This window comes from Sorex araneus, chromosome 5, assembly GCF_027595985.1.
Source record: "Sorex araneus isolate mSorAra2 chromosome 5, mSorAra2.pri, whole genome shotgun sequence".
NCBI classification, from domain to species: Eukaryota; Metazoa; Chordata; class Mammalia; order Eulipotyphla; family Soricidae; genus Sorex; species Sorex araneus.
The window spans coordinates 65,520,158-65,538,788 of record NC_073306.1 but is presented as its reverse complement, the minus strand read 5'-3'; the positions used below and the strand labels follow the sequence as shown (position 1 = coordinate 65,538,788).

General features: G+C 40.6%; 1 protein-coding gene across 1 annotated transcript in view; it reads right to left on the bottom strand.

The window, feature by feature from the left end:
• ST6GALNAC5 (ST6 N-acetylgalactosaminide alpha-2,6-sialyltransferase 5) overlaps positions 1-12,248 on the bottom strand; it is a 194,405-nt gene extending 182,157 nt beyond the window's left edge. The window contains exons 1-2 of the mRNA XM_004603335.2: positions 11,948-12,248; positions 10,758-11,066 (exon numbers count right to left, since the gene is read on the bottom strand). Of these exons, the coding sequence (XP_004603392.2) occupies positions 10,758-11,066; positions 11,948-11,962 (324 nt within the window). The 5' untranslated portion in view covers positions 11,963-12,248. The remainder of the gene's footprint in view (positions 1-10,757; positions 11,067-11,947) is intronic.
• Between the last annotated feature and the right edge of the window lie 6,383 nt (positions 12,249-18,631).

Genomic DNA, 18,631 nt, shown 5'->3' with positions numbered 1-18,631 from the left:
GTTAGCAAACAAGTGATTTAGAAGAATGATTATTGCTCTCTCCATAACTATGAGGGGAAATGAAAGTATTCCCTTCACCGTACTTCCAATAGATCTATACCTGGTAAGATTTATTATGCACCAGTCACTCTTGATAAGGTTATTTGAGAATAAAGTCTTCCCCAGCAGAACTGTTTGTTACAGGACAGAATCTCTTCCAGCACATTTATTCTCTGCTTCACTAGCTCTACTGCAGGTGGGCTTAATTCCCCCTCATAACAAGTAGGCATTATGGAGTCTCGACAAACAGATTGCTTCAGCCTTAACCAGAACACCATTGTTTTGCTTGTCAGTATGGTGGTATTAGGATGCACAGTAAGGTTCAAAATTAGACAAAGTTGAAACGCCATCTGGGATCGTCCTGAAATTCTTCACTAACTACTGTGAGGCAATCCTAACCCACAAGCACGTCTGTTGCTCATGAAGCTGCATTCAGACAGTCTGTTTCCACACAGTGGGGTGGCAGCCACTGAAAGCTAAGGCAGACTGAAACCTCAGGGCTCTGCAGTCTCTGGTCACCAGTGTCACGCATACCACTCCTATATGTATATGTCATATATGTATATGTATATGTCATATATGTATATGTCCTATAGGTATATGTCACCTATACCACTCCAAAGTCATGGGGATCCACTGAAATACACTTCTAATGGAGTCGCTATCAGAATTTCCCTTTAAGGATTTCTCCTAAAGTTAGTAAAATGGCTCAGAGGACTTTAATGCAGGTTTCGCATATGGGAGGGAGCCTAGTATTCAATCCTGGGCACTCACATGGTCCCTGGGGCACCACCAGGTATGGCAAAAAGATCTCTTCAAAATTTTCTGGACGGACTCTAATTGCCATGAATTATATAGCATATATTAGTTATAGACAAATTTATGGATAATACAAATATGCATAATACAATACAGTATGGATAATACAATATAATTTTGTGCATTATTTTGTTTATCTACCTCTCTGTAGATGCAAATTTCACTGGTGCAAATTACTCAAAATTGTTTCCTGGGTCCTCACCCAATGGAAAGTATGTTTAGGCACACAGTACTATTTTATAAGTGAAGGAGTAAATATTTCAAGTTTAACTGCTGCATCATTTTGTTGTTGCTTTGGGGCCACACCTGATGGTGCTCAGTGATCAATCACTCGTAGCAGGACTAAAGGCATCATGTGGGGTGCCAGGGATCAAACCCATGTTGGTTGCAAGCAAGGCAAGTGCCCTACCACGTATACCATCTCTGCAACCCCCCTAATTGCTGTTTTTACAGATTGGTTTAAGCCTAAGAATTGCATGATGTGCCAAAGAGCTCCCAAGTAAAAGGCCTGTACTGTCCCCTGCTCCTGTGAAAACATACTGACCTGAAATACAGGGATTTCTGTATGTCAACATCTATTGGTAAAAACTGGAAAAGGTCAATAAATGTGTGTTTAAAGGGCAGTAGAATTAAAGAACTGTATGCCATTCCTTGAACTCATGCTGCCCCTTTTATTATATCAACTCATTCCAATGATTACTAAAACCTATTAACCAGCCAGGTCCAAATCTTTTATTACATATAATTAAAACAGGGCTCTATGCACACAATGTTCAACATAGAACCGTTGAGTTCCAGGATTTCTGAGATACCATTTTAGGTTCTGCTGACACTAGCTTGGAAAATTTATGCTCTTTGCTTCCCAATGTGCAGGCACACATGTGGACAGATAATCACAATATTGTGAGATCAAAGGCATGCACAAGATACAGAGCATGTTTTTCTATTTAGAAGGCACAGAAATTATAATGTCTCTCCCCCACTCTGAATTCCCCAGGGTATGGACAATATCCTTCCTCTCATTGCCACCTGTATCTGGTCCACAGGACATAGATTCAGACAATATGTGACCTCTGTCTGCTGCAGGATTGGCAGAAAAGAGTATAAGAATTCCTCTGCACAGAGCATTGGAAGGAGAAAGTGAAACTGTGTCTCAGATAATTCGTTTATACCTGGTGGATAAATAGAGAAAGGGTATTCCATAGTGGAAGAAGAGCAGAGATGTGTGAACAAGCAGTGAAGTTTCTAGCTTAGAAGGTGTCTGGATTGGAGGTGGGGTAGGGTGGGAAGTGAGGTTGGAAAGGTAGATCAGACAAACCTTATCAGGACCTGCATGCTCTAAGGAATCTGGACTTAATTTTTTGGGCCAAGGGAAGTTATGGTTGACATGAGCTAACTGTACATTGGAAAGGCAACAGTGCATGGTCTCCTATGTGTAATTAATTCCTAGCTATGATTTATATTTTCATAGCAATCTAGCATGGTATCCTTAGACTTTTTGTTTTGTTTTGTTTCGTTTTGGGGGGCCACACCTGGCAATGCTCAGGAATCATTCCTGAGGAAGGCTCTGAGAACCATATGAAATGTGGGTATCAAACCTGGCTTGGTTGCGAGCAAGGCAAATGCCCTACCTTCTGTACTGTCACTCCAGGCCTTCCTTAGACTTTGAGGTTCCCAGGAACACTATGGACACCTTAGCCAGTGAAAGAATGCAACACAAAAGTTTCTTTGCTATGCTGAATAAAGCAGTGACTGAGGGTCATTGCCCTGTCTTAGGAAAAGCAGTTCCTTATTATTTTGTCTCTCAATAAGTATTATATACCAGAATTTAGGAGAAATTGGACGTTACATGCAGAATATAGAACTTCAAACACTTGGCTAACTGAGTTTGTTGATGATGCCCACCCCTCGCCCTCCACTGTGGAAAAGGGTATTCAGGTAATTGAGGGGTCAGATCATGACATTTTCTGTAAATAATTAAACATGACACACCTTCTGGCTTGGTTTACATTTGAAAAGCAAGATCCACAGTGATTTGCAAATTATTCCAATTATGTTGGTACCATGCATTTTATATAGTCTTTAGATTGCCCATTGCCAACTTAGTGGTTGGTGGAAGCACTTTTTTAACTATCCAGAGGCATATTCTCAAATTCATTTTGGAATAATAAGATGTTTAAATATTTATTTCTTTCCAATAACTGAGTAGGCCTTGGCTCTTCATTTTAATAAATTCTGTTCAAATAATGTTGAGTCACTGCTGAGATATTGGCGCTGAATTTTCCTTATGGTAATGATATTCACATCAGACACCCACAGCCTCAGTTCTGCCCCTAGCAGGAGACTTTGGGCAAATCTTGCCACCACTCATGAATTCCTTTTGATAATTTTGAAACTTTCCTTCTAGCTCTAAAGTTCTGAGTATGTTTTAAGTTATCTGATTAGGACAAGACTAGAAATAAAATAACTACAGAATTACAAATTATGGTAGGATAAATTGATATTTATGAGGCATAGCTCTTCCTCTTTAGTAAGTCCAAATAGATACTCTTAAGGAAGGCTTACTTGAGAAGAAATTAAAAATCTTTATACGATCATTTATTTAACAAATATTTATTGAATAGCTATTCTATGGCAGCCATTCTGTTAAAGGCTAGAAATACAAAAGTAAAATGAGAAAAACATCGCAGCATCCAAGAGCAGATTGTCAAACAGGGAAGGTAGACACTTTTTGACAAGAACTAGTAATAAACTGGAATAACACCATCAGAGGATAAAGGATATAAAGACAAAAACTTACAGCTCTAATCTAACATAGGCTACAAGTCAAGGAAAAGCATTCCTGCAGATATGCTCTCTAAGATAAGAGTATGCATGCTTGTGACTTGGTGGGGGACAGGGGTGCGTGTCAAGTTTGGGAGAGCAATATATAGAAGACCCAGACCATTCCTGAGGAGACCACTCAGGAGTTCAGAGGTCATTCAGAGGGCCACTCAGAGGCCATTCAGAGGCCACTCAGCTAACTGGGTTAGTTGGTTCAATGCTGATGATGCAATGCTGCTCAGAACCAGAAGTACTAGTGAAAACCATAATCACCTCTAGTAGTGCCAAGATTGAACTCAGGGCCTTGAGCATGCAAGACATATTCCTTAGCCCTTTGACCTTTCTCCTGGCCCTACCTGTGATTTTTATTTGGGAAACTATACTTAACAGAGTATGCAATAAGACTATTTATTTAGCCCAGACCCAGATTAAGCATTTAAGATTATAGGAATTTGTAAAGAATCTCGGTACCTCTCATAAATCATGCCTAAACTCTCAACTTTTATCACCAGACCCTCAATGTATGGACAGTTCCCTAAGGGATTTTTTTCTCTTGAATCAAGATCACTGGATCAGGTGTTAAGATCATTTACAAAATAAATGATTATTCCTTAAGTTTCTATACTTAAGATTTTCACAGTTTTACTGGGAGTTTGTATATAGTAGGTGAATAGAAGTTTTGCAGAACGATTTGTTAAATAATGATTGATTTTAACTTTCCAGTCTTTTCTCAGCTTTAATCACTTTTATTATCTCAATATTTGCAGGACAATGCTTCAATATGCAAATACTCCCTTCAACAGCCCAGAGGACCTTGTGTCACATCAAAGCAGACTTCAAGGGACTGACTATCTTCAAAGTCAACACATTTTGTAAAAACATGATTTTAATTAATTTAATGAGTTAATTTCCCTCCTTCCCTTCCCTTTGTTATGATGACCTGGAATCACACATACCTGTTTGTGCTGTTTGCCATGCAAACATGCTCCTTCTGTGGTGGTGCTCCAGCTCATGCATATCCTTGTGACAGTGCTCACTAGGGCCACACTCCTAGCTGTGGTGCTCACACATTTTTAGTTGAAATGCTCATTGCGAGTCATGCATTTCAGTTATACGCTCGAAATGCCTGACAGGCCTGACTGTACATAAGAAATCCCACACTGAGTTGTGTTATCTGGAGAGTCCCAGAGCACAGAGCTGCCAGAACCAAACTCAGCTAATGTGGTTGGCACTAGGGATCAAACTCCCAGGCTCATTCTTGAAAGGCAGGCACTTTTTCATTATTGAGCCAACCTCTAGACTATAAAAAATCAATTCACTCTCAAGTTACTTTGATTTCCAAGATATATAAAAGTTGTTCATTGGAAGTAACATTATGTATAATTTATATACAAACACAAATGATAAGCAATCAAATTTCAGCTCAGAAAGTTTTACAACTTGAGTGTGTAGCTTGTTTTATAGATAAGATCTCAGAAATTACCTCCTTTTTAGTGTTAGTGTTTTGATTTTCTGCTTCCTGGTTTCATACTATTATGTAGTATATGTATCATTATTTAACCTTCTTTAAAAAAATTAAATCAAAGTTTCCCTAATAGGATGTGTTCTTCCTTTAAGATTTTGCAACTATTAAGGCCATCAGTAAACATTCAAAAAGGGATCTGATTAAAATATATACACAAATTAGCTACATTGACTAAAATATTTACTTTGGGGGATATAGTAGGGGCACATCCAGAGACACTGCAGTGTTTAGGAACAAATCCAGAGTTTCTGCATGCAAGGCAAGTCCTCCAGCATGTTGGGCTCTATCTCCAGCCCTGATGACCATACTACAAGTGATTGAGTCTCAAACTTAAAATGTGCACAAGAATCAGGGAAGCCTGCTAAAATATCAGCTCCTAAGTCTCATTCCCAAACATGTCTCATTTACTATTTGTTTACTTATAATAGATTTGGCTAACAATAAAACCCATGGCCTTACACAGGCAAGGCAAGGGCTTATTGGTAAGCTGATTCCTGGTCAAAGAGTCTTGCATTTTGAAATCACTTTTTCTTCTTCTTTTAATTGTATTGCTATAGCTGCTATTTTACAAATTGAGAAAATGTGAGACATACCAAGGTTTTGATGTTTCTTGTAGAGAAAGCATTTCACAAAGATGAGGTAGCTCTGGCTTTGTCTTTCTTGCTCTCCCCTTAACATCACTCCCCCCACCCCCACCCCCACCCCCAGTTCTTTTGTTTTGGGATCATACCCAGTGATGTTCAGATATTACTTCTGAATCCATAATAAGGAATTACTCCTAGCAGTGCTTGGGGACCACATGCGATGCCAGGACAGAACCTGGATCAGCCATGTTCGAGGTAAATACCCTACCAGCTGCACTATTGCCTCCTAAGATGCTTTGGGGGTGGGGTGGGGGAGGATAGACAATAGACAAAGTAAACTTTAAGATTATTTTCAGATTAGGTTAAGTATTATAAAGAAGATTAAAAAGACATTTTAAATAATTATAAGAGTAGGTAATTTAGTGTGTAGATAGCAAGCAGTCTAAGGACTGGATGACCAGAAGAAAGCAGTCATACAAAACTTTTGAGTGAGCCTTTCCCAAGGAGAGAAAGAACAGCAAGTGCAAAGGCCCCAAGGAATTTAAGTGCCAGGTATTAGCAAGGAGGTCAGCATGGGTAGAAATCATGAGTGTACCAGATCAGACTCATCCACCAAGTATGGTCGAGGCTTCAGCATTAAGGGGCTTGGGGATTATTCCTATAGAATGTTGGTGAAACACTTCTGGATCTTAGAAGATAAACTTCTTTTGTCAAAAGTAATCACATTGTTGCAATTCCTTACCCATGGAAAATAGTTCATTTTACAATTTCAGTAGATGCTTTATGATAACAAGGTTTTACCAACCTTGACAAATTACATTTTATGATATTTGAACACTAACTTAGCTCATTTTGAATTTCTTCAGGTCCAAAATATTTATTATTCACTGGATGACTCAAATACCCTAAAAGAGGGCTTAATTAAAAGTGTAAATGTTCATTTCAGAATTTATATGCATTCTTGATGGAATAATATGCATGGCATAATTCTAAGGGAAGTTATAGCATAGTGTCCTTTCCTTCTGGTTTAGAATTATTACTAACTTAATCACCCTGCTTGGATGTGGACAAATTAATAATAGGACTGTTACCTCTAAGTACTTTTGTCTTCTCTTAATAGTAGAGTGGGTAATGAACATGATGGTGACTTAATACGTCTACTGCAAACCACAACACCCAAAAGGAGAGAGAGAGAGAGAGCAAAAGGGAATGCCCTGCCACAGAGGCGGGTGGGGTGGTGGTGGTGGGAGGGATGCTGGGACCATTGGTAGTGGAAAATGGGCACTGGTGGAGGGATGGGCACTGGACAATTGTATGACTGAAACGCAAGCAAGAAAGTTTGTAAGTCCGTAACTATATACCTCATGGTGATTCACCAATAAAATTTTTTTAAAAAATAATAGAGTGGGTAAAGACGGAAAGAACCAAAGACAAACAGGTTACTGGAATGTGTAAAATCCATTCCTCTGGGTCCTATGGAATCAAGCAGATAGCTGGCCAGCCTTCTACTCATTGATCACTGTCCTTTCATAAGCCATCTCAGGCCAGTGCAGCCCAGAGCAGAGTGGGCGCCTTCTGAGATAAGGGCTCCTAGCCATTGGAAATGGGAATCAGCTCACAGTTTCATTTCAGAGTCTAACAGATGGCAAATGACTTTATCTATCCAGACCAGATTCTAGAAACTGGGAGACTTGGAACTTTTCTCTGAGGGTTACCTGATGTAGTGTTTGTGTGTGTGTGTGTGTGTGTGTGTGTGTGTGTGTGTGTGTGTATGTGTGTGTGTGTCTTTTAGTTTGATTACATGGTATGCTAGAAAGATCAACACAGAAGGTTCTCAAAGCCATTTTGCCTCCCTGGCTGACCTGGTTTGAAATCCAGGATTTCAACTCGTAGGAACTGGGAGTAATGCCAGGATCCAGCCACAGTAGAGTAGCCACAGTGACAGACATGTAACTGGATGTAAATAAGTTGGTGAACTTTTGTGGGGAATTGTCTGGGAAAAGAAGGTGGACTAAAGAAAAACAATTTAAGAGAAAATAAAGAGCCTTCACTAACACTAGAAACTCTAAGTAGCCTTCACCTGGTCACTGTGAATTACAATTTCAGTTCATATCATTTGTCAATGAGGGGAAAGGAAATATGACCATTAAAAGTGATATTTGAGGCTTCAACACATATTGCTCATCACTGACTTGACTTGCAGCATGTCTATCATCAAAAGTACGTAGAGATTTAATCTTCCAGTAATTCAGGCTGCAGCCCTAGGAGACAAGACTCTCATTGTAGACAGGCTGTAATTTGTGAGATTCAGGTGCTGGGGATTAGGACCACCTGTTGAATTTAATCTTGGAGCTATAATGTTAATGCCATCATGTAACTGAAATAAACACTACATATTTATCACACTTTGGGACCTCAAGCCATGGAGATGTGACCATTTTCCTAAATGCTCTCTGTAACACTCTCCAGACTCTGTAAATCAACAGCAAATAAAAAGTCTGTTGGAATTCTGATTCAATATGCACCAGCATATGGCTTGGTGGTCATCACATTCAGCACATCCTATAATTTTTCTAAGGCCTGATGAGAGAGTGCAAAAAACATAAGCAATCAGAGTATCATCTGGCAACATAATAGAATGGAAACGCTTCCATTTCTTACCCGCCCTTATGTTAATTGGAAAAGATTTCCTAGCAAAATTTTCAAAAGCCTAGAAAAGCTTTCAATCTCTGCTCAGGCTGGACAATAGGAAGATCATAAATCAATCTATCTAAATAGCAGCATTTGGAGAGACAGAAACTTTCACACATGTACCTTCGGAAAGCAATCAGAAATGGGACTGTGCATTTTTTTCCAACTGGCTAAAAAGTAGTAGTATAGAGATTCAATGACTGCACTTTGACTGAAGTTTAGTGGAACAATTGAGGTACTATCTAGAGAGAAGGCATAGATTTTTAAAATCTGCATTGGTTCCTTTGCTCCAGGTGGGGTTAAATTCCATCAATTTTGGGTGATGTTGATTTGCTGTGACAATATTTCATTAGCATTAATTATCTTCAAAGACCTTCCTAGTCACATTTGTGAATTCCAAGAACATTCACACATAGTTCTCATTCACAAAACAGTTTATAGAATCATTTTTTACTACAGATTATCTTCATTTCTCAGAGCTTCAACATTCCTTCCCCCCAAAGAGCTGTGTTTTTTAATTAAAACAGCTCTGATATCTCAAAATGGATTACAAAATAAATAGTTTTGAGAATGAAAGTGAGGGCATTGTATTTTGCTCTAGGCTATCAATATTCTTGGTTTCTGTATATCAGGAGAGCACAGGAAGGGAAATATTGGGAATACAATCCCAAAGGCAGATCAAAGCTTTCAGCAAATTTACCTTCTGACATCCCATATTAATCAAAGCTTCACAGATGCAAGATAGTAATGTCAACAAAACAACAGCCACAAAACCCACCACAGTATATGTATCACAGTAGCTACAGATATCACATACTTTCACGCAGAATCCAATATCTGAACTTTCCTAGAACTCTAGATCTCAAGGTAGCTTGCACATACAAATACAAAACAAATCAACAACTTACAGAGAAAAACTGAAGCTGTAGTTGTAACACTGAAGGCTCTCAGTACTCTGGGTTTTTCAGAGTATAATACCCGTGTCCCCCACATATCAGAAAATCCCTAAGGAAAGCTCCCTCTTTCCTGTCTACCTGAATTCTTTCCAATGCTAGTTCTGCAAGTTCAAAGAAACTTTCCTTGATCCTTCCTAATCTTCTGCAACTCTCTACCATAGCAGTGGTACTCTTGGCACTTTAATGCAGATGTTATTATTCTTTCTACATTTCATTTTGCTCTCTAGCTAGCCAGCTGTCTACCCATATTTTGAAGTATGCACTTCCTCTACCAGTCATTTAAAAATCCCTAAAGATTGACTTAAATTTGGTTGGAATCTCCGAAATCCTTAGCACTACTACATATTGCACGAGTGGCGATATTTTAATTGACACTTAACAAACAAACGCACAATAAAGCTTGACTCTTATGCATGGTGAGATCAACCTTCACAGAAACGAGAACCTGCCAACTATTACTTTAGCTCACAACTATAAATTTTAATATTATAAAAGAGCAGATGCAGAATGGGATTGTGCTTTAACAAAACTATATTAACAGCTTCAAATAATGGAGACTACCTTTAAACTGTGTTAAAAAAAAAATCTTTCCAGAATCAGAAACTAGATTAGGAAACTCCCAAAGGCTTCACACATTGAAAGCAGGCATTTATTGTTCCAGGGAAAGAAGACTCAATTAAAAAAATCATCTTATTAATTAATAGCTAAGCCAGGCAGCGGCTTCCTGGAAGGCAGAGGGAATAAAGCTCTCAGCGATGAATTTCAAGCCACCCAAAGCTGAGTTTGTGCTCAGGCCTTCAGCGCCTGCCTGGGTGCCGGTCCCCAGGGCTGTACTTCAGCAGCTCAGAGCAATGGAGCAATCTCAAGCAGAGATCACAGGAGAATCTTGAAGCCTGAGTGTTGGCTGCTACTCCTCTAGGGTTTTCTGCTCCGCTCTGGCCAGTACCCACTCCCCCTGATCTCGGTGGGCGCATCAGGGCACAGCTAGGCACCTAATCCGAGGCATCAGAAACCTGGCACCCACCGGTAGCTGAAATTCTGGGATTCGTTTCCAGTTAGGAAAATTAGGTTTTGGAATCTTGTCATCCCATCCTTATTCCCTGGGGGAGAAGTGGAATGGGAGGGGAGAGGGGTGCGGGCGCTGAAAACTTTGCATCCTTCTTTTGACAGGTAGGAATTGAATACCAAGTAGGAGCTATCCCAATGCACACAGCAGCGGGTCCTCTCCCCCTTCCAGCCTCTGAAGGGCACCTACTCACGGCGCCTCCCCGCTCACGTGTGCGGGATCCCCAGGCAGGGTGCCCGGCCAGCGAGTGTCACCTTGTGGTCCGCTACGCCGAGGTATCCATCCAGCGGCCGCGGAGCAGCGGGCGGCCCGGGGCGCGGCTGGGGGCTGCTGTCCGCCGAGGGCTGCGTGTGGCCGGTCGCCGACGTCTGCTGCTGCTGTTGCTGCTGCTGCTGCTGCTGCTGTTGCTGCTGTTGCTGCCGCTGCTGCTGCTGTTGCTGCTGCTGTTGCTGCTGCTGCTGCTGCTGCTGCGGCCGCTCCTTCTGGCCGCCCAGGCTGCTGTACACGAGCAACAAGCTGGTGCACATGGTGGTGAGCGCTAAACACACTGCCAGACCATGGCGCTGCGGGCGGCGGGGGGGAGAGAGAGAGAAAGAGCAGAACCTGAGAGTCCACCCGGCCCGAGAGCGCCCCGCGGGGACACCTGCGCCGGGGTCAGGAGACGATCACCCGGGTCCCAGCCTCAGCCGCGCTCAGCCCGGGCGCAGGAGGCGCGGTTGCCCGCGCGTACCGCAGGGGACACTCCCGGCTCCTCGCCGCTCCCGGTCACCGCCGCCTCCCAGATCCCTCGGCAGGGGGCAGGTGGTGCTTGGCGAGCGGCGACCCGGGCAGGGGAGGGCTCGGCACTTGGCGGGGTGACCGGGGATCCCCTAAGCCCGAAATCGCTAGCCCTTTCCCGCCTTCTCTCTCGCTCTATTTATTATTATTATTATTATTATTATTATTATTATTATTATTATTATTATTATTATTGTTATTCATCAGTTGGGGTTCTACCTCGGCGATCCTTGCAAGTTTGAAATTCGCCAAGGTAACCAAGAAAGTCTGCCAAGGTCCCTCCCTCCCCGCCCCTCTTAGTTTCTGCCAGGCTGTGGCTTTTGGCCATCCTCTCCCCTCCCACCCCCAACCCCCTCTCCCCGGGCAAAGTGCCCACCCTCCGCCGCGTGCCCAGCTCTCCACGCTGCCCCTCGCGGACCTCTCGTCGGAGACCCGGGAGCGCTTGCAAACCCGAGTTTCCACCTCGGCTCCGCAGTTCCAGAGCGAGGCAGAGCCCAGAGCCGGGGATCCTGGAGGGAACGCGGAGCAGGTGGAAAGTTGTCCCTTTGAAACGGGCGACCTGGCGGCGCGGGGTTAAGCGTCCCTGGAGCTCCCCGGTGCGCCCCCCGGAGACGCGGCGCCCGGGGGTCCCCGCCTTTGCCCAGAGGAGTTGCAACAAATGACTCACCATCAGGGTCTTCATTTTGGGCACCGCTTTTGTGCAGAATCCTCAGACACGCGCGTCCGGGGCCACTTTTTCTTGGAGGGTTTCCATGGTGGGTGATGGGGCAGGAGGGGCGGCCCTGGGTGTTCGCCTGGCGGCCAGCCGGGGCTCACGGAGCCGGGGAGCCGCGGGACCCAGGAAGCGCCGCTGTTGCAGAGATTAGACACTGAATTAAAACTGAGCCGGACCCTCGTAGTCTCTCAGTGATCTACACAACTGCCGCCTGCCGCCGCCTGCTGGGTCCTAGAGACCTCTGCAATCCCCCTTCCTGCCCCCGAGTAATCATCCTCTTTTCGGCGGAGTGGAATTTCTGGGGCGAGAGAGTTAATGCTGCTAAGTCTTACCCACCTCTTGGTCCGCGGGGTTGTCTTTTATGAAGTCATCAAGTATGAAGGAAGGAGAGCACAACTGGACTCTGAGCATGATAGCCATCTGGATATTTCCAAAGTCAAATTTTTGTTTTGAGATTTTTGGGGGGGAAACAGGTCAGTGGCCCCAAATGTCAATAAGTGCTGGTAATAAGAGTGTGCGCATTTGTGTGGCTTGCATAGGGGGATCTGCCACTAAATTGGTCTTCTAAAAATTACTCATGATTTCAATTTTTCAATTGTAAGCTTTTTCGTGTTATCTACCCCCTCATTTTACTTGTAAAATTTATTTTTAACAACACTTATATTGTATTTTATCTCATTTATCTTATCCAGCTCTTCTTTCAGATATCACAATTTATATTTTTATCAGATAGTTGAGGTTTCTAGCTTTAAATTTTTAAAAACATTCAGCACATAATACTCATGTGGTTAACTGGACCTGTAGATTGTTCTTAATTTTAATGAGAGATTTCTGGCTGCTAAAGAGAAAACTATTTGCTGCATATTTCCCAAGAATCCAAAGGCCTTCAGTGCTCTCCGTGTGCTGCTCTCCTGACAGTCCATATTTTCGCATTCAGAACCTCAATTAAAATATTTAAATTATTGTTTTACATAGGGAAATTTACTGTCGAAGTCTGTTTTATGGAGATGCTCTCCTCTGCATTTAATTGCAAATAGCATTTGTTAAATATCTAATTCAGTTAAAAACATATTTCTTGTGAAATCACTCAGGGAGAATAGTTGTCTTAATGTATTACTTAACACCTCACCTGTAGCCATGTAATGTTAAAGATTACATTAAGATGAAAATGATCAGCAGGCCAAGTGAACCATAGGCACAATAAGCGCTTTCTCAAGGCCAAAAAAGACATTACAATTTTTTTTTAAATCTTTGCTAATCCATTGCTGGACTGATGATATAACCGGAACTATTTTTAACTTATGAGGCATCCTTCCATTCTGAGTATTAAGAAAGTTAAAATTATTCTAACTTGCTGCAATGACTATCAATGCCATGCTTAGGGGAAAGCTAGAGACTCAAGGGATTTAGCCTTTCAAGGAAAAAACAAAAATTTGAAACCCTATCCACCATTGCCAGCTTGAAACTATTTATTCAATTTGTGCTTTAGGCATGAATAGTACCAGTTGTTAGGGCAGGGAAAGCAGCAGCCTGAGGAGAATCTTATCTGGTCTTGGCAATTCTTTATTGTATGGTTGCACTTGACACTCAAATTAGTGAAACAAAGGACCAACTTGATGAATCATTGTAAGCAGATTATCTCTGTTTCTCCAGGACTCTTTTTGAGATCTAACTAGACACAGCTCCTGCATTTTTCAGGATCCTTCCCCTTCAATCTAGCAAGTTGCCCAGTGACCTATAAAACACTTCTAATATATTTGACATGCCAAACAGAGCCATCATAGTTATGATTTAAACTCATGGCAGCACGTTGGACATCTGTTACACGATATGTCTGACCAAATTCATTAAGCTTATGCTTTTTCTCCATCCCTTTGGGGATAGCAGTTAGCTAGTTGTTAAATCTACTTATGAAATGACCAGGGTAAATTTAAAACTGTAATTCTGAACTTGATTTGAATGAATTCAATGTCTTCGATGAGTTTGATGAGATTGTTTTAAGCCCTCTGGCCTGAGAGCCAAGTGAACAAAAAAGAGTGAAGGACAAAGAAAACAAGAAATAAAGGGGGAAAGCCTCATGTTATTCAATTCTGTGATCATCCAGTTCATTTATTTATCACCTGCTATCCTGAGGTTCTATCTTAGGTACTGCAACTACAACTAGGATACACACTCTCTGGGAGCTCACACGTGTGGCAATAAGTGCAAACAAGCATGTGACATGTATAAGGTGAGTTCATAGAAAGAATTATATAAAATACCATATAAAACACATCTCTCTCACAGATATATATGTGTGTGTATATATATGCGTATGTATATGTATATGTGTATATATACATATATGTATAGTTTTGGGGCACACCCAGCTGTGCTCAGGATTTCCTCCAGGTTCTCTGTTCAGGGATCACTCCTGGCTGTGCTTGGGGGACCATATGGGATGCCAGGAAATAAACCCAGGTTGACCATGTGCAAGACAAGCATCCTACCCACTGTACTATCATTCCAGCTATATAGGCTTCGGGCATATTCCTGAATCATCTATACTCAGGGATTACTCCTGACTTTACTCAAGGACTCCTATGTGGCATTTGAGATCAAACTGGGAACAGCCACATGCAAGTCAAGAGTCATAAATGTACTATCCTCTGGCTCCCAAAGTTTGTTGTTTATTTTATCTTTTTGTTTGTTTTTCAGGCCACAAACTGAGATGCTCAGAGCTTGTCCATGGATGGCTTTCCTGGCTCTGTTCTCAGGAATCATTACTGGCAGCACTCAAAGGGTCTATGTGATGCCAATTACTTAAAAGGTAAGCACCTTCTATAGTATTTATCCGCATTAGTATGATTATTATTTATTATTATATTAAGTCTATTATTTATTAAATATCTAGTCAGGTATCTAGCCTGTGATTCCCTACTGTGCACTAGATACTGGGGGTATCTGGAGAAACAGATTGGATCACATAGCTCAGATCTTTGTGCAGAACACCGTGCCCTGAAGGAACTTGCCATTTATTGTTTGTTTTTTGATTCAGTGCTATGAGACTTTATGTGTAAAAGAGCTAGAAAATAATCAAAATTTTGTTTTTGTTTTTTGTCTTTCAACTTGGAAATGTATGCTTATTTAAAATCTGGAGGGTTTGATATTTCAAGACTCCTACCTATGTTTAAGTAATTTTTGCACACTTTTAAGTTAATAATTGGAATAGCTAGAAAGAGCACAGGGGCAGCATACACAAATACTTGATTGACTTTAAGAGAAGGAGAGAAGTCAATAAAGCTTTTTTAGTCCATCTAACTTGTCCAGTTCAATACAAAGTGAGTCGGAGAATCACAATCTGCTTCTCAGAATCCTGGTAGCTGAGATAGATTTCTCACCATTTAAAATTTTGCCACATTTTCTGCCTCTGGTGCCATCACATCCAATCAAACAGATTCCTACATCTGAAATTTTTTTTAAAGGAAGAAAGAAAAGGGAAGAAAAATAAATCGAGTGTTTCACAATGTAGCTTATGTGATAAACTGAAGGTGAGAATTTATGAAACAAGACATGTCGTGGATGGGCAAGGAGGATGTGAATGCCAAGCTCAGAGAGAATGGCAGCAGTCTGGGCACGGGGCCACACAGGTACCTCTGAGACAGAAAAGGGTCTCTATCTTCTGTCTGAATACACCTAGGATTCCTCTTAATTCAGAAACAAATATATCAAACTTTTCAAAGATGGACTCAGAACGGAAAACAAGGCAAAGCACACTGCATTTGAGATAAAAATGCTTTCCACCTTAAGACCTTAAAGAAAAAGTTCCTTATATGCACAGAAGCAAAAAGGTTGATAAGGGGAGAAAACCTTAGAACAAATTTGATACTTTCAATTTGTCTTGCATTGGTACTTTCAATTTGTCGTGTACTGAGTACACTTGTACTGCAGTTTCTCAGTTCTTTCTACTTCCAAGCTAGACCTCACTAGTTGAGAACAAGTCTCTAGCGCTAGACTGTCTCCAACCATGAGAATTCTGTTCCAGTAGCCAATTCTGTTACTTTGTGCAGGTGACTTAGCTGTGTTTTTGTTTTCTCAACAGTTGTAAGAACACCTAGCTCAAAGTACTACTTTGATGGTTAAGTAGGATGCTATAAGTACATAGAGCCGTGCTAAGAGATTATTAATTACTATTAATATTTTATGAGTGTGGTTAATAAATTGACCTTGAAGAAAAAGGTCAGAACATGACCTACAGCTGCATGACCTTGAGCAAAGGACTCAAAAAATATTAAGGGACTCTTTCTTTTATGGTTCTGAGGGCGGGTGAAGGAGGGGTTTGGGCCACAGTTGTGCTCAGAGCTACTCCTGGCTCTGTAGTTCAAGAATCATTCCTGGGGAGGTTTGGGGACCACATGGGGTCGAGGATCAAACCCAGGTTACCTCTTCGAGGCAAGTGCCCTAACCACTATACTATCTATCCAGAATTCAAGGCTATCTTAATTTATCTGAAAAATGAATATCACAAATTGTTAGAAGATATATTACGATATTTTTTGTGTGACTACTTTGAAAAATAATAAAATTCTATATCAGCAAATGTAAGAGTAATAATTCATTCATCCAACATTATCAATTGAACATTGAATATGTGCCAGATACTATTCTAGGCCCTGTGAATGTGGCTAAGTCTCAAACAGACTGTGTCCTATAAGGCTTCTAAGACTAATAATATATATAATACTACTACTACTACTAATAATAATAATGACAGTAAATAATAAACTGATATTAGTAATAAATACTGCTACTACTGCTAATACTAATAATATATACTACTAATAACATTGACTAATCTGTAGCAATAAACAAATATAATAAAATGTTAGATTTTTCACTAGGGGGAAAATCAGGGTAAAGTAGTTAGTTATAGGGGTATGCAATGGCATGTGAGAGGGATTTGAATAAAGCAAGGAAGTGATGAGTCTATTTGGAGTCAGGCATTCCAGGCAAAGGGATCAGCAAAAGCAAAGGTTCTGAGGTCAGAACTGATCATCTTGAAAAAAAAGCAAGAGTGGGTTAGACTGAAGTTGAGAGAGTGTCAGGGGAACAGGGGAGCATGATAGAGAAATAGTCCAGAGACAGACCACCTAGGGCACATAAGTCATGAAACAGACAGTGTCAAGGGAATCCATTAGAGGGATTAAGGAAGATCGAGGTAAAGGATCCTTCATGTTTTGGAAAATCACATAATTGCCATGAGAATAGCTTTTCAGGGAGCAAGAGTGGAAGCAGGGGGGTTTTCAGGAAGTGATTGCAGTAATCTAAGTGGAAACAGGTCATAGCACTTTCAGGAGGAATGATTGGTTTTAGATTCTGCTGATTAGTGGATCTAAAATATCTGCAGAAGAAAGAAAGGCAGCCAGCAAAAGGTAGAGGTTTTGGACAGGACAGCTGAAAAAAAGGGGTTACTATTTTAGGATGTAAAACAATGGGAACACTGGTTTGGAGGCTGAGGACAGAGAATTTGGGTTTAGATGTCTCCATATGAGAGGTCAGAGACACCTGGAGTCCAAGCATGATGTTAGAAACATGAGCAGGCTACATAGTCCATGAATGGATGAGGTTGCACAGAAATGACACAGAATACTGGAGAGAAGAGGTCATAGGCCTAAACCTGGGAGCTCTAAATTTCACATGGCAAAACTAGGAGACATCATCAAAATAATGATATTACTGAATGCAATAAAGGGCTAACCAAACTGAATTTTATTTAGGAGGATGATTGCTTTCATTTTGAATGGATTTTCTGTTTAAAGCACTTTTCCAATTCAGTTTTGTACTAAGCATATTCAGTTGTGCTTTATTGTTTACCCTTCTTTCTAGATCACTTATTTTTTTCTATAATCCACACTATGTTCTTTTACTATTTATAGCCTTTCAGCCCAGCTCATAACTGAAGATAATAATATAAATCACTATCTTTTTTGTAGCATTTTGATTTCAAGAAGTTTGCTTATATTGGGTTCCCATGATAAATAATTCATATGTGTAAAATTCCTTCAGTATTAGAAGTAATAATACTAAAACTAATCCCCATTTCACAGATGATCAGGTAAGATAGTGAGGTCCAGCATCTCTCAGCTAGTGAGTTGCCGCATTTGCTAAATTAAAAAAAAAATGAATGCTTTATAAATTTTTTTATAACCACATTCATCTACTTAATTCTAAATTGTTTTTGTTTGATAGGAATAGAATTTATACCCAAACTTCATATAACATAACCAAAGGTAATTTTTTTTGTGGTATTCCGTTTGTGTACTTTTGTGGTATTCTTTTTGTTACTTACATTTTTCTTTTATTTATCGGATATTTTGCATATAAAATCTAATGATGTTTAAGCATATATTTTGGTGAGTTTTGATAAAATTTTGAACCCATTAAGCACCAACACAATTACAATAGGTTTTCTATCATTACAAAGAATACCCATATGCTTCCTTTAGTCACAATAACTCACACCCAATAAGCAGCAGACAAATATTGCTCCAATATTTATCACTATAGATTAACTTTGTCTCTCCTGGAAATTAATCAGATGAAAATATGCAGTAGATGCTTTTTAGTAGGTATTTGTACTTAACATACTATTTTTGA